Source organism: Myxine glutinosa, chromosome 3, assembly GCF_964187855.1.
Source record: "Myxine glutinosa chromosome 3, kmMyxGlut1.1, whole genome shotgun sequence".
NCBI classification, from domain to species: domain Eukaryota; kingdom Metazoa; phylum Chordata; class Myxini; order Myxiniformes; family Myxinidae; genus Myxine; species Myxine glutinosa.
This window is the reverse complement of record NC_136263.1, coordinates 36544132-36560787: the sequence shown is the minus strand read 5'-3', so window position 1 is coordinate 36560787 and position 16656 is coordinate 36544132. Positions and strand designations below refer to the sequence as shown.

The 16656-nt window shown below is 42.5% G+C and overlaps 1 protein-coding gene across 2 annotated transcripts in view; it reads left to right on the top strand.

Moving 5' to 3' along the window:
* Positions 1-16656, top strand: part of LOC137423689 (proton-coupled amino acid transporter 1) — a 168232-nt gene that overhangs the window by 136059 nt on the left and 15517 nt on the right. For both annotated transcript variants that reach the window (XM_068111101.2, XM_068111102.2), the window contains exons 7-9: positions 8074-8289; positions 10040-10138; positions 10765-10934. In XM_068111101.2, coding sequence (XP_067967202.2) covers positions 8074-8289; positions 10040-10138; positions 10765-10934 — 485 coding nt within the window. The remainder of the gene's footprint in view (positions 1-8073; positions 8290-10039; positions 10139-10764; positions 10935-16656) is intronic.

Genomic DNA, 16656 nt, shown 5'->3' with positions numbered 1-16656 from the left:
AGCGCGCGCGCAAGGTACTGCGTGAGATCATCCAGAGAGATCATCCAGAAAGATCATCCAGAGAGATCATCCAGCAGCGATTCTTGTCCAAAGGAGATCATCCAGCAGCGATTCTTGTCCAAAGGAGATCATCCAGCAGCGATTCTTGTCCAAAGGAGATCATCCAGCAGCGATTCTTGTCCAAAGAAGATCGTCCAGGGAAGCACAAAGCCTGCTATTCGTCGCCTTGCTCGCCAAAGTTGGACCAAGCAAGAGAGTTGGGCAAGAAGCAAGCACGTTGTTCAGTTGTGTGGTTGGACCAGACGAGTCCTGGCAAAGCGACGTCCCCAGAGCAGCCGCAGCCACAGCAGCAACGACAGCAGCGTGGGGCCTTGACGGCAGTTCCGGAGCAGGGCCGCGAAGGAACGGCGGCGGTCAAACGCGCCGATCGTGCTGCAGTACCCTTGGACCTTCCTCTCCCTCCAGCCATCCATCTCCCGCCAGTCCTATCATCATTCCCCGCGTGAGTCTGTCCTTGTTTGTTCTGTCCCTGGGTTAATTAAGACTGCATAGATAAGCCAGCGATTTTCACTGTGTCCTTCTGGTCCGTCCCTCTGTCTATATTATTTTCTTATCTTTCCTTCTCCTTGGTTTTTTTGAGCCTGTAAATAGCAAATAAATTATATTCGTATTTCCAACCTTTTTGTCTGCTTCTTCTTCACATCCGTGTCGCCTTAGTCTTTTCCCTATTGAATATCTGTGGCGCGATCCGGCCAACGTTCGGGAATTGGGTTAGTCGGGGTAACTGTACGGCCGCGGGGCCATCCGCTCGGCAAACACAACATCTTATCCGCGGTCCGTAACAATATATATATATATATATATTGTTGCGAATATGGAATTTGGCCTCCATATCCGCTTGTAAATATTCCCCTATTTTCTCCAATACTCCCCAACTTTCCCCAATCCCCCATTCCCTAGTCCCATTGCATGTAAATAACAATCAGTAGAGCCGACCTTCCCCTTATTCCCCCATTAAATGTCGTGCCCAGGTCCACCGCACCACACGTAGACAACTTTCGGACATCTTCCTAGTTATTCTTAGTCTATGTCAGTTAAGGCCTCGTCTCCATTAATTATGACTCTTCGTTGCACCAGAATGTGATTATATGGCATCAGTAGTGAGTTTAGGACCTTTCCCATACCTCCTTCCATCTTCTTCCCCAACAATTACAACAACAACAGAGGAGATGGCGGCGGAGCGGGGGAGGATGCGTCCTCACACCGGCTCGATTAGCGCCATTGACCACGCGCTCCACGGGGTTACCACGAAGGGGCTCCTTGTCAGCTCCTCGTCAAGGGCGGAGCCTGGTAAACCCCCCCGCACGCACCCAATGAGAAGCAACGTGCCGATTCCATCTGGGGCGGCGCTAACGAGCCGAGGGCGTGTCACTCCCCGCCGGATATACGCGGCCCCGCGCCGGATGTAACGGGAGAGATGCGCCCCGAGCTGGAAAAAGAAGGACCTGCGAGCGCTGAGAGAGAAAGGCCCGCCTGTGAAAGAACGTCCCCTCCGAGCGCTGTGAAACCTCCCGCATCTCTGGACCGGACCGGGTCGATTCTAACCTTTGAGCACAGGTGCACCTGGAGCCATCGCTACCCGCCTGTCCTTTCCATCAACCCCCGTGTGAGTCAGCCGTTGTCCCGTTTGCCTGTCGTCTGTTGGGGAATAATATAAGATTGTGTCTAAGTGCTTGTCTTTCTATGTTGTACCTCTAGCCCCTGTAATCTAACCTTTTCCGTAACGAATATAATCTCCTCCGGAGGTCTTGAGAACCGTATCCCTGGTGTCGTCATTTTATAACCCAGCCGGGTGTCTTCTTTTTCTTATTGAGCCAGCGTGGCGCGGCTTCGTCAACGTCGAGTATAATCGGTAACTTGTGCAGACGTGGTCATACCAAAACCGCTCGGTAAACTAACATCTAAGCCACGTCTGTAACAATATATATAAACTCGCACACGGATGCTTCCACTTTTAGCAATTGATGCAAAATCTCGTATAATTTATCTTGTGGCCCGGAAACAAAACAAACAATATATTTATAACAGCCCTCGCAGCTCCGTTAGCTCCCTCCCTCCACTGCTCCCATCATGATTAATAGTAAATATCATAATTTTATGCTTATCCTGCACATTCAAAAGCCCCAGATATGTCCTTCCCAACGGTCCGTAGCGATGAGTCTTGCATTGCTCCACATTGTAGGGAGTTTGCAGCATGAGCAGCTTCCCGTTCGGTGAGATGATAAAGTTCTCCAAGTCTTTTGCTGTGTAGAGGTATGGCCCTTTCGCTCTGGTATTTTTCCGAGTATTCCCAGCATATTTCAGAAGCTTTGTGAGCCATTTTAACCAACCATACTTCTCTCCAACACAATTTAATTTATGATGCACTGAACGCCGCTGTTCCCTGGGGTTTCTGTGCATGTGCACCAAGCATTTTAGGGTGGACTATGTCATTTCGAAAGTGCTGTATTGATAGAAATGGGATTTAAAATTAAGCGTATGGAAGTGAGGGAACAGAGTAGCGAAGATGTCAAACGATGATTTTCTTACTTTATAGGTCAATCAAAGCACAGCAAATAAATCCTCATAGGTGACATATCCTACCAGTTTTCCGTACCACATCCTTGCCAACATAGCAATGTAGCTGTACCTTGTTCGTACCACAAAGTTTTCCATTCCATGGGGTGTGCGTAACCATTTTTTTTTTTTTTTTTTTTTTGTATACTGAATCGAGGCTCGTGAAAGAGCTGACATTTACTTCACAAACAAATCAACCAGACAAACAAAATATATAAAAAGAGGGAGCGGAAGACAAGAGAAGGGGAAGCACACAAACACTTGAGGGCACACAACATTTAAGAGCAGGGAGATGTGTGGGAGGGAGAGGGCTTGGGGGGAGGGGGGTGGCAGAAGTATCAAACACAAGGACACCAAGGACTTCCAGGACAGAAGTTGGTATTTCAAAAAAGTGGAATTGGGGTGAAATTAGCGGGGATAGAAAAGATCAATGTTTTGGATGGGGGAAGATAAGAGATGGTGGTGAACAGCTGTTTTAAAGACCTGGAGGGTGGAGTCGGATTGAAGAGAGTGAGGGAGTTTGTTCCAGAGGCGGGAGAAAAGAGGAATGAAGGAGTGAAGGTGAGCAGAGAGTCTTGATTTTGGCAGTTTAACCATAAGAGGGTTGCAGGCAGATCTTGTGCGACCTGTAGGAATATTTGCTGGACAGAGCCCAGAGAGAGCTGGGGGGGGGGGGGGGGGGGCAAGGCCAGAGAGGAGTCGGTAGAAGATGGAAAGACCACCAACATTGTGTGGCTTTCTGAGCCCTGAGCGGAACGAACCATTCCCATTTCCTCATGTGATAACGTAACTGTTTGTATGTATGCACGTCACACAGATGCACAGTCATTTGATACACCTACAAAATGGAGTGCAATGTAATTTGTTTTTGTACTGCCTTTCACAGAGAGCTTCGTAAGCGAACCTCTATGGCAATTGCATGTATATGTAAATCCATTCAAAATTTCACTGTCATTCCCCATTCCCTTGGGAACAAAATTTCATGTTGTCATTTCAAATGTCCCTTCCATGACCCGCCATCTTGTCCCTTCCATGATCCGACATCTTGCTCACGTGATCTTGCTTTGGTCTGGCGCGACCGATAAATTATTTTCACCTGGTGATTAAAATCAAGAAATTACAATACAGTACTGTACAGAACGGATTTTGAATTCGAAACCGCTCATCATTTACGCCAGTTACACCGACTTCTTTTTTCCACCAGCTACATCAGCTTCAGTTTCCCGCCAGCTACACCGACTTCAGTTTTCCGCCAGCTACACCAACTTCATTTAAGCCAGGTATGCCGATTTCAGTTTTCCGCCATCGACACCGACTTCAGTTTTCCGCCATCTACACCGACTTCAGTTTTCCGCCATCTACACCGACTTCAGTTTTCCGCCAGCTACACCGACTTCATTTATAATTCTAAGCCCAAGCTCAAACAACCTTGCCGAGCTAGGCCTAGGCCTACAGATGTTTGCGAGGGCTGTGTACTCAATCGACTGACCATTGTCGACGAAGCTCTCTCTACGCAATGCGTATTTTCATATTACTGTGGAATATAGCCTTAAGGGAGCGACTCAAAGAGAAAGATGACAATAGATGCATTTAAGGCGGAGAGTGACACTTTTTTTGGCCGAACAAATATTTCCAAGAAGGTTGGTATTCTAACCTGGAACCGTGGGATTCCAAGGCATTCCAGACGATGGCCCGGGTAGGATGCTTTGCCACATTTTGTCTACATGATAGTCTCTGCATTCTTGTAGGTCGGAGTGGCAGTTAACGGCCTAATGCAATGCGAATGCTACACTCGGCGATGCCTCACCCCGTACATGACATACGTCCATGCACATCCTTGTGCTGTAGCTACACGACACCAGTTTGACCGATGTATTTTCTTCTGCCCAAAAAGCCAAAATCTCAACCACAATGACACCACCTCCACAACGAAATGTCCATCCTGAGTTGAAACAGGATAGAGTCGTCAACGCCAGGGACGCTTTGACTCCTTAAATGAAGTTGGGGTTTCCTTGCAGAAATTGGACTTGGGTGGAGAAGAGAATGCTTATGCCATCCTAGCTCACATTGCAAATGAGATATTTCTCTCCCTCCTATCAGCCTTCCTAGTCTTCTTATTTTACTGATGAGCACCCATTAAAGTTGACAGGGTGGTTGAGGAGATGATAAATTGGACAAAAATTAGGTTTGTTCTTAAAATTGGTAATGTATACTCGTTTTTACCTTTCTGCAGAGATAACCTTTACCAATAAGTCTTGTAACAAAATGTGTCTGGTGAAATGTTAACAAATTTGGTACTGCGCTCTTCTTAAATCCACGGTACAAGTCCACACGGATGTAAATTTTGCTTTGTATGTCCGTTCCGATGCTGCACAGGCAGGGTGCTGCATCTCGGAGCACGCTACCTTTCAGAGGGGATTTTAAGCTGCCTGTCCCATCTGGAATCCTGATGGTGCGTAGGCGAGATAGGGGGCACCTCCGAGACACAAAGGTGATCCCGGGGGAGGAGGCTGTTTCACAGCACCACTTGGTTGTCTGCGACGTAAGGGTAAAAGGTGCGAGGAGAGCTCGGCGGGTGAAGTACCAACCGAGAATGAAGGTGTGGAGGTTGAAAGAGGTGACAGTAAGGGAGGCATTAAAAGAGAGGCTGAGTAGGGTCGAGGATGATGTGGTTGAGCTTGAAAGTGGTTGGATGTCAATGAAAGCTAGTCTGTTGGGAGCCGTTGGTGAGGTATGTGGATGGAGAAAAGGACCACCGAGGCACTCAGAAACATGGTGGTGGGATGATGAAGTTGGAAAGAGGATTGACGAGAAGAGGAAGAAGTTCGCAGGAGGCATGTAGGAAAATGTTCGGAGAACGCTTGGATTCGGAAGAGGGTCAGAAAGCAGTATTCAGGATTGCAAAGCAGATAGCGAAAGAGAGGTGTGATGTGATGGGGGTGAGCTGCTTGAAGGATGAAGTGGGACAAATCGTTGTCGACCCAGATGGAATTAAAGGAAGATGGAAAAGATATATGGAAATGCTGTTGAATACAGAGAATGAATGGGATGGCAACATAGAGAGTAACCCAGTTTTAGGACCGGCAGAGAAGATAACTGAGAAGGAAGTTGAGGAAGCGATAAAAGCAATAAAATAAAAAATAAAAATAAAAAAAGCGATAAAAGCAATGAAGGGTAGAAAAGCGGGAGGGCCGACGGGAGTTGTGGGAGATATGTTGAAGGCAGCAGGAAGTTGGGGTGTGAAGAGAATGACAGAGATCTGTAATCTGGTGGTGAAAGAAGGCCGCATTCCAGTGGATTGGGAACTGAGTACCCTCGTCCCTCTATACAAGGGGAAAGGTGACCCTCTGGAGTGTGGCTCGTACCGAGCGATAAAGTTATTGGAGCATGGAATGAAGGTATTGGAAAGGGTGTTGGAGAGGAGGATAAGGAAGAAAGTGAAGATCGACGAAATGCAGTTTGGATTTATGCCAGGAAGAGGAACGACAGACGCGCTTTTCATTGTGAGGCAGTTGCAGGAGAAGTACATGGAGAAGAGGAAGAAGTTGTTTCTTGGGTTTGTTGATCTGGAGAAAGCATTCGATCGGGTTCCACGCAAAGTATTGACATGGGCATTGAGGAAGTTAGGAGTGGAGGAATGGTTGATCAGAGTAGTGATGGCAATGTACAAAAGAGCGCGCACAGCTGTAAGGATGAAGGATGGGAACAGTGGTGAGTTTGAGGTGAAGGTGGGAGTGCATCAGGGGTCGGTACTAAGTCCACTACTATTTGTAGCTGTGATGGAGGTGCTGGCTCAGAACGTAAAGGAGGGTTTACCGTGGGAGTTGTTGTATGCAGATGATCTGGTGTTGATTGCGGAAAGTATGGATGGACTGAAGGAAAAGATGAACACGTGGAAGGAATGTATGGAGACAAAAGGTCTGAAGGTGAATATCAGAAAGACGAAGGTGATGGCAAGTGGTAAAGCATGTGGTGAGGTGGAAAGAACTGGGAAGTGGCCGTGTGCTTTGTGCAGGAAGGGTGTCGGAGTGAACTCCATTCAGTGTACAATGTGCACTGAGTGGGTTCATCAAAAATGTAGTGGTCTGAGAGGGTGATTAACCAGTGTGGCAGCTACATTCAAATGTAAGGTGTGCACAGAGGGAGCTGCAGATGGAGGAAATGTTGAGTTGGATCTTGGAGACGGCGTGAAGCTGGAAGGTGTGAAAACATTTTGCTACCTCGGAGACATGCTGAATGGAGAAGGTGGATCAGACTCGGCAACGGTTGCGAGAGTGAGATGTGCATGGAAGACGTTTCGGGAACTGAGTGGCGTGCTGACGAGGAGGGGAGTGTCGTTGAAGCTGAAGGGAAAGGTGTATGCTGCATGTGTGAGAAGTGTTATGATTTATGGGAGCGAGACATGGGTAATGAACGTAGAGCAGCAACGAAGGCTGGAAAGGGTGGAAATGCGAATGGTTCGGTGGATGTGTAGAGTATCGTTGAGAGAGAGGAAGACAAATGATGAATTGCGAAAGATGATGGGAATAGAGCCTGTGATGGATGCTGTGAAGAAGAACAGGTTGAGATGGTTTGGTCATGTGTTGAGGAAGGATGAAAGTGACTGGTTGAGAAGAGTGATGGAAATGAATGTTGAAGGAAGTAGAGGACGGGGAAGACCGAGAAAGACTTGGCTAAAGATGGTGGAAGAAGAAATGTGGGCAAGGGGGTTAACAAGGAGAGATGCAGAAAATTGGGCAAAATGGAGAAGATTGTCATGGGGACCGTAAGGATAACCCCCGCTCTAGCAGGGAAAATGGCCTTAAAATGCCTGTTGTTGTTGTTGTTGTTGTTGTTGTTGTTGTTGTTGTTGTACAGAGCCCATCCCTCTCCACTTTGAAACCATGTGACGTATAGTCTTTGAGGTTGGTGCATTACGAATTATTTCTATTTATTAATTATTTTTCTTTCTACTAAAAAAGATTACAATTTTTCAGAATTGTCTTCTGAATGTACGCTGCACGCGTATCTCTGATTTCAGTTGTGCGTTCTTCTAGCCAATGAAGACTCGCTCATCTGTTAGTTGCACAATGGACGTTACCTGCGAAAATCGAAATAACAATACAAATATTTTGCTCCAAACAATTTCAATTCGTGTCCTACCTAATTCACGATATTTTACATTTATAAATACCAATATATTTTTTGAATACATTTTTCATATCGGGTACATTTTTGTGCCTCAGCTGTACTTTGCTGGGCCTTAGATTCTTGAGACCGAATTTCAATTCCAGTTTTTGGTTCAACCTTTTGCACTTGCAAGTCAATAAATGGTTTTAATCCGATCGGATTTTAATTCGACTAAATACAGCCTTGTATGTTCATTCTTTCAATGACCGATGCTCTCGTTCCAGGTTACGGACTGAAAGACACAGTTCCAGGGTATATGGCGCTAACTTTGTTCACCGACTTTGCTAGGTAATCGAAGAACCCAGAAATGAAACCACGACCAAAGGCATCGCCACGCCCAATGACCTGTTCTCCATGGACAAACGGCTTTACATCCTTTCTTTACTGCCGTTCGTGATCCTCCTGGGCTGCGTCCGGAAGCTTCGCTACTTGGCCTGGCTGTCAGGCGTGGCCAACATAAGCATGTTGGTCAGCCTTTGCATCATCTACCTTTACATCATGAGGGTGAGAGACAACCCCCTTCACGGCTCGTTCTTATTGCCAACAGCACACCAATGGGTGCACGAGACATCTCTGTGGTATATTATGAAGGAGAAACATGCAGATCTCCGGTTGAGACATGTTTAACCCAAAAAATAATATAATATGAGAGCTTAAGTAGTTGTTACAACTGAGCATCATTGAAAGTGGAGTTATCACGATAAGTGGGCTTAACTCCTTTCTTGTAAAAATAAAAATAAAGAGCTACATTAATTTTACGAAGGAGGAAGAAGAAGAGATTGGACTCGTCAGGTTCGACAGCACCCAGAAGAGATTTATTTTTATTTAAATATGTCTGGTAATTGTTTGTATTTATTTATTCATATAATCCAGGTTGGTGGATTATATGAATAAATAACTGTCACTGGACCCAAAAAGGTAACATCCTAGGTAAAAAGCAAGATATAATAGGTGAAGTGGCGACGTTCGGAACGCATCCCCCGCTTATTCCATTAATTCATATGAGGAAAATTACTTTGATTTGCATCGTTTTGATATTCGTCGCCCATTTCGGGAACACATCCCCCATGCAAACCGGGGTCTGACTATATATCTATATATTACATATGCAAGAATGGTTGAAATAGCTTTTTTCACCCTCTCCTCAACACCATCCCTCCCCATCCCCGTTTCCTATCCTCCTCTTCACCTCTTCTCCGATCTCATTCCAACTTCCATTCACTTCTCACACCCCTACCCTCCTTTCTCTCTCCTGCCATCTTCTTTTCACTTCCCTTTCTCAAAAAGAGAAAATGGTGGGAAACCTTCGTGGGGTTTTGGTCTCAACAGGTGACTTCAGACATTTTTATTCTTTTGCCATTGAAGTTTTCTTCAGAAAAATGTATTTTTTTTTTTACTTTTTCCATCTGATTTTAAGAGATTTGCATTTCATGAATTCTAGTAGCATAGAGTACAATCCTAAATATTCTGCTTTGGGTATCTTCCGTACGTGGAGCCGTATCCCAGGTGTCGTTCTATCCCACTTTTCCCTCGAGGGCTTCAAGCAGGTGGTGAACCGCCACCTCATTTCATCCCTCATTCATTACCCACAATACATTTTACCCCCATGGACCCTACCTAACCCAACCCCTCTTACATGCAGCTTACTTTGTTTCCACCCCCCCTCACCCCCCCCCCCCCCGCCCCTCTCCTCTCTTTAATCTAGTAAATAGAAAAGTAAATTATTATACAGCTCGCCATATCATGAAATCACTCTTTCAACATTACGCAGGAACTTGATGCTTAGGCAGATTTGTTTTATTTATTCGTTAACAACCTTGTGCGAAACTTTCACTCATAAACATGTCACACATGGAATGGTGTAACGAAGTAAATTTTATACGAGGTGGTAGAAAAGGATGCATTAAGATATGGGGTACATTGGGACATCCACCCTCGAGTGGGATTAAGCGCAAATTATTTGTTACTTGAAATGCTATATGTATGTGCCAATGTGTTGGCACTTCACGTCTTTGGTCAATAAATAGCTATCATAGGGGACGTCCCAGATCACCGCAGGTTCCCAGTGCACCTCAGGTTCCCCGACATGAACAATGTTAACATGTAAAGGTATTGCTTTACATACATGGGAACCCCAAGAACATTTTTCAAATGTTTCACAGACATTTGGGAACCCCAGGAAGCAAGATAAGGCTGCTGAAGTGAGGCATAAACAGTGTGTATTGTAACAGGATGTCCCTTTTACCCACCCTAGAATATCCCGCCTCGCCCTGACGTAGATTACGTGGCAGAACCCAAATACTACCCACTCTTCTTTGGCATGGCCATCTATTCCTTTGAAGGCATTGGAGTGGTAAGTGTGCTTGGATACATATTGAGGAGTAAAAGTTGCATTTAACAGGACAATAAATCATGCGTTGTATTATGTTGTAGTCCTTTTTAATTATTTCTGCATATCTCGTGGGATTGTGAGTTGGACAGGGGACCATAATGGGCCACGACCTGCTCATGGTCACATTATATCTTTTCCATTTTCCACATATCTTGGGGGATTGTGAGTTGGACAGGCGACCTTGATGGGCGTTGACCTGCTCACAGTCACATATCTTTTCCACATATCCCGTGGGATTGTGAGTTGGACATGTGACAGTGACAGGTCATGACTTGCTAATTGACACATATTTTTTCCACATATGTCATGGAATTGTGAGTTGGACAAGCGACCTTGATGTGAGTTGGACAGGGGACCACGATGGGCCGTGGGAGGGAAAACACCTTAGGTTTAGGAGGCTGAGGTTGAGGACTTTGGGTTTGTGAGGACGGGCGTTTGAGGACTTGGTCATATTTTACATTACGTGGAATTTTCACGGGTCTCTGCTGGTATAGTATGATTGTTATAAATGTAATGGAAATATAATGGTGTGGCATTATAATATGGACTGATGCACCGACTGTGTGGCATATTTGTGGCTCTTGCAGATGCTGCCACTGGAGAACAAGATGAGGAAACCACAGTCATTTTACGCCGTCCTTTTCATTGGCATGTCCATTGTAACATTTCTATACCTCTCCATGGGTACCTTGGGGTATGCCTGTTTTGGCAGCAAAACTCTGGCTAGCATCACTCTGAACTTGCCCTCACACAAGTGGTATGGAAGCACATGACGTAACATTGATATCATTAGTTTGTGCCTAATCCTGTTAAGAAAGCTGACGCACATCACCGTAAGTAGATGATAAATGTTGTTCCTGGGACAGCCCCAAATCTCCATTCACTTACATGTAAATTTTCCTCTCACCATCACTTTTCTTCATTTCCCCTTAACACCTCTATTCCTTCCCCCCTTGGTCTTATGGGCCTTTTACTCTTACTATCAATGATCATTGTTGTTTAGTAGACCACTGAAACAATGATCCTACAAATATTTGTTTATGCGTAGGAAATAATTTAATTCTCCTCCAACTTCCATCACCATCTAATACATTAACAAAAAAGATGTTTGAGTTTGGTTCTTTATCAAGATATTTTAACTGAGCTAAGATAAAATGGTAAACCTCCCTCAATGTTCTTGTCTGAGCGCCTCCAGTGCCGCCCACTTTTTGGTAAGCTCCGCCCACTTTAGGTAAGCCCGTCCACTTTTTTTTACTAAGCTCCGCCCACTTTTTGGTAAGCTCCATACACTTTTTGGTAAGGTCCGCCCACCTTTTTTTAACTAAGCCCCACCCACTTTTTACTAAGCTCCGCCCACTTTTTGGTAAGCTCCATACACTTTTTGGTAAGGTCCGCCCACCTTTTTTTTACTAAGCCCCACCCACTTTTGCTAAACCCCACCCACTTTATAAACTCTCCAGCATTACATCATTTTCTGTTGAAACATTACATCATTTTCTGTTGAAACATTACATCATTTTCTGTTGAGACATGCCCAGACTTGCCCAGGGAATTTCCACAGGAAATGACACACCCAGTCCTTATAAAAGGCACCGACCACACAGGCTTTTTCAAACGCGCTTTCTGCTTCACTTGAGAATGGACTACAGTGCTGACATGGAATGGGATAATTTTGGTATCCCTTGGAGTCCTACTACCTGTGTAGCGCTCAACCATCAGATTGATGAACTGGACTCGAACCTCTTTATCAATGGAGGTAAGTTAATTTATTTATTTATTAAATTATTTAATTTTTTTTTTTTTTTTTTTTTTTTTTTAGATAAGATTCGTGTAAGAGTTAGCAAAGTTTCTTTTAATATTCACAGAGCTTGATTTATATAAATAATAATATTGTATTAAATTAATACATTGTTATTTTTTCTCACAGGAAATTGTATAAACCAAAAAAAAAACAGGAAATTGTATCTGAGATACAAAATGAAAATACCACTTTTGCCACAACCTGGGGTGAAATGATGATTGATTTGTTTGAAGACCTTTTGAACAACCAAGACCAACAGAACGAGTCCTACCTTGATGACCCAGCCAAAGAGTTATACCTTGGAGATCCACAAAATCCTGAAAAAGAGTTTTACCATGATGATACTTATTGTGAGTTATCAAAACAAAACCCACTGAACAAGTTCTACCTTGATGAGCCAGAATACAAGTCATACATTGGAGACCCACACATTTCTGAAAATTGGGAAACGGGAGTTCTCCCTGATGGTCCGCAGTTATACTATGTGAGACACATCATAGAAACCCTAAAAAATTGGGAAAGGAGAGTTCTCCCTGATGGTCGCAGTTATACTATGTGAGACACATCATAGAAACCCTAAAAAATTGGGCAAGGAGAGTTCTCCCTGATGGTCCGCAGTTATACTATGTGAGACACATCATAGAAACCCCAAAAAATTGGGAAACGGGAATTCTCCCTGATGGTCCGCAATTATACTATGTGAGACACATCATAGAAACCCTAAAAAATTGGGAAACGGGAATTCTCCCTGATGGTCCGCAGTTATACTATGTGAGACACATCATAGAAACCCTAAAAAATTGGGAAAGGGAAGTTTTCCCTGATGGTCCGCAGTTATACTATGTGAGACTTATCACGGAAACCCCCAATATTTCTGAAAATTGTGGTTCTACCTTGGAGACTTGGAAAGATGGTTATATTTTTGGAAACTCGGAATGGGGGTTTTGTTTTGATGACTCGGAATGTGATACCTATCTTGGAGGCTCAACAGGAATGTGGTTATACCTTGGGAACTTGGAAAGTTGGTTTTATTTTGGAGACTCTACCTGTGGGGTCCATCTTGGAGACTCTTTGGATTCTAAAGCAATGAACAATGTTCTTTGTTTAATGACGCTTGATTTAAGCAATATCAAGAAATTTCAAGGAAGAAAATGCTGGAAAATTCTTTCTTCCCATTTCTACTTCTTCAAACTTGAAAGCCTTGAAAGACAGAATTGGAAGAAGAGGAAAAAAAAAAAAGAAATACGTATTTAAAAAAAGAAAAAAAAAAGATTATGTTAGGGTTAGGGTGGGATTTTGAATGTGAGGGTTAGGGATGGGGTTGGGTTAGGGATGGGTTTGGGTTAGGGTTGGGATTTTGAATGTGAGGGTTAGGGTTGGGGTTGGGTTAGGGATGGGTTTGGGTTAGGGTTGGGATTTTGAATGTGAGGGTTAGGGATGGGTTGGGTTAGGGATGGGGTTGGGTTAGGGATGGGGTTGGGTTAGGGATGGGGTTGGATTAGGGATAGGGTTGGGTTAGGGATGGCTTGGGTTAGGGATGGGGTTGGGTTAGGGATGGGGTTGGGTTAGGGATGGGGTTGGGTTAGGGATGGGGTTGGGTTAGGGATGGGGTTGGGTTAGGGTTTGTATATTATTATGACTCACTCACACATACACACACACAAAAGTTAAGCCCCAACTGAAAAGTTGAGGGATTCTGTGTTTGGGGTTCACAGATCTCAAGAACGTATCCCCATTGTACACACAAAAGTTAAGCCCCAACTGAAAAGTTGAGGGATTCTGTGTTTGGTGTTCACAGATCTCAAGAACGTATCCCCATTGTACACACAAAAGTTAAGCCCCAACTGAAAAGTTGAGGGATTCTGTGTTTGGGGTTCACAGATCTCAATAACATATCCCCATTACATTTTATTTATTTATTTATTATTTTCAAGGGTATCATCTGCTTACTTGTGTTTTTTGTAATTCTTGTGAGTAAAATGAACCCAAGATTTCTTCCCCATTCATATCATATAATTTGTAAGTCCAAGGGACTGTATCCATTACATCAACAATTTTAAATAATTCATTAGTCCATCTCTTTGTATAACCTTTCTCAAAATGGCTTTTCCATCTGTATATTCTTACAATATCACCAACTTTGAACTTGGGCTTTCTCAAATTAATCTCCTTTTCATATTCTAATTTTGTAAATGTTTCTGATGGTTTTGATTTTGTTGATGAATGAACTGTATTATTGTAATTATCTACAATATTCTGGATTAAATATACCCATTGTTGAGAACCGAGTTGTGTGAATTTTTTATATAGTTTCTCTTTCAAAGTGCGATTAAAACGCTCAATAACAACTGCCTTTCCTTCATTAAAGGTGCTGTATAATTTAATATCCTCCCCCTTAAGAAATTTCATAAATATTTTGTTATAGAACTCTGTTCCCTCGTCAGTCCATAACTTCTTTGGTTTTCTTTTACTTTTACTAAATATTCCACTGAAAGCTAACATAAGAGTATTACCCCTTTTGTTTTTCAAAGGAACAACCCAGGCAAATCTACTCCTCAAATCAATAACGGTTAAAGCATACCTGTATCCCTTATCATTATTTAGTTCGATTAAATCAGCGGACCATATGTGGTCGGTGTATTTAGAATAAACTTTCCTTCTTTTAAACTTTGTGATTATAGGTTTATGTAATTCATTAGCCAAAAGCTCCTCAGTCTTGATGACATCATTGGAGTTTAATAGTTTTTTGGGGAATAACCAAGACCAAGTTTCAATTTAGCACTTATCATTTTTTTCACAATAAACCGATCAACTTTCTCTCTCAACGTAGGATTTCGTATCAAAAACAAATTATACAACATTTCTCTGTCTGCTTCATGTTTTTCATCCAATATAGTGGTATTCCCATAAGCAATATCATGCTTCATACACACTTCATCAACCCTATTTATAGGTTTAGACCAAGGTTTAGGATTGTCAGCCTCATCTAATCTTTTATCCAAGTTTGTTCCTGGACCACAGAAAGAATACCCTGGAAGGTGTAATTCCCCCGGAATTCCAGTTGTTGTAAATTTACTTCCTGACAGAAACTTTTGTATGTCTCCTCCACTTTTAGGAGAGATGAATTGGCACTTTTTAGAGCCACACACTTGACATATTCCTTTTTGATAAACTCTATTATTTTTAGCTTTAACATAAGAGATATTTTTAGATTTAGTTTTCTTTTTACATTTGAGACAATAACTCATATTTATTTATCAGAAAAATTCCGACAGAGTATCAAAACCTTTTTGGTTTTTAACATATACATTTCAATCTTTATTTTTAAAACATAAAGAATCCTAAGGAATGCCTTCACTCTCTCCTCCATTTATTTACAAATAAAACGAACTAAAGTCAATAACACCAACATCATCAACCACATAATCTTTGTCTTCTTCATGTAAATCTCCTCGCTGAAACTCATCTCAACCATTTTTAAAATCATTATCTTAGTAAGAGTCGTTAATTCTTTATTTTCCTCTTCGGTGCGTTGAGATTGATTTATTTGCTGTAATACACTCAATCTTTTACAAATCTCACTGATTTCCATCTTTTTCCTCCCTCTCTCTTTGCTCCCTCTCCTCCTTCTCTCTTTTCTCCCTTTCCTTCCTCTCTTCCTTCTCTCTTTTCTCCCTTTCCTCCCTCTCCTTTTTCTCTCTTTCCTCCTCCTTTTTCTCCCTTTCCTCCTTCTCCTTTTTCTCCCTCTCCTCCTTCTCCTTTTTCTCCCTTTCCTCCCACTCCTCCTTCTCCTTTTTCTCCCTCTCCTCCTTCTCCTTTTTCTCCCTTTCCTCCTTCTCCTTTTTCTCTCTTTCCTCCTTCTCTTCTTCAACTCCTTCCTCATCCCTTGCTACCCTTGAGTTTGAGCCCCAAAGAATATTATACATATACTCATCTGGATTTTGAGATATTCTTGTATCTATAATTATTTTTCTCATAATAGGATACCAATAAGATTTGTTGATGATTTCTAAAAGAGTTTTATATTTCATAACTTTGAGAAGTTCATTTTTATTTAATATTTTAATCAAGTCTCTATTTGTGGGTTTAGCAATATCAGTATAAGGCCAGTTTTTTATGACAAAATTCCCATGTATATGCTCCAAATCATAAGGTATGTAATACCGAGCACCCTTTTCTTGTAGGTATCCTTGAATACAAAAATTATAATTCTCTTGTAGTCTTCTTCCTGCCATTTATGTATCAGAAATATATGTGAGATTAATATTATGACAGGTAATACCACCCCATCTTCCCACTACCAAATCGGTTTGTATTCCTCGGCTTTCTATCCTTATCTCATTACCTTCCTTCTTTGTCATGCTAACCATCGCTATACTATCATATATTTTTCTTTTCTTAAAATCATGTATTTGTTGTTTACTAATTGTACTTCCACATAAATCCTTATCCTCGCCAAGCGGATAATATTCTTCTTTACAAGACTGATTCAAATCATGTAGGTCTTCTAAGTTTATTGAAAAATACCAATTATACCCTAAATCAGGCATATCATACCCCCATTTATTAATTCGCATATTAACTATACTGTATGTCCTTCTTTATCAAATTCAATTGTAAGCAGGTAGTTAAATTCAATGAGGAAAGGTGTATGGTCAGTATAACTAGGTGTTGTGGT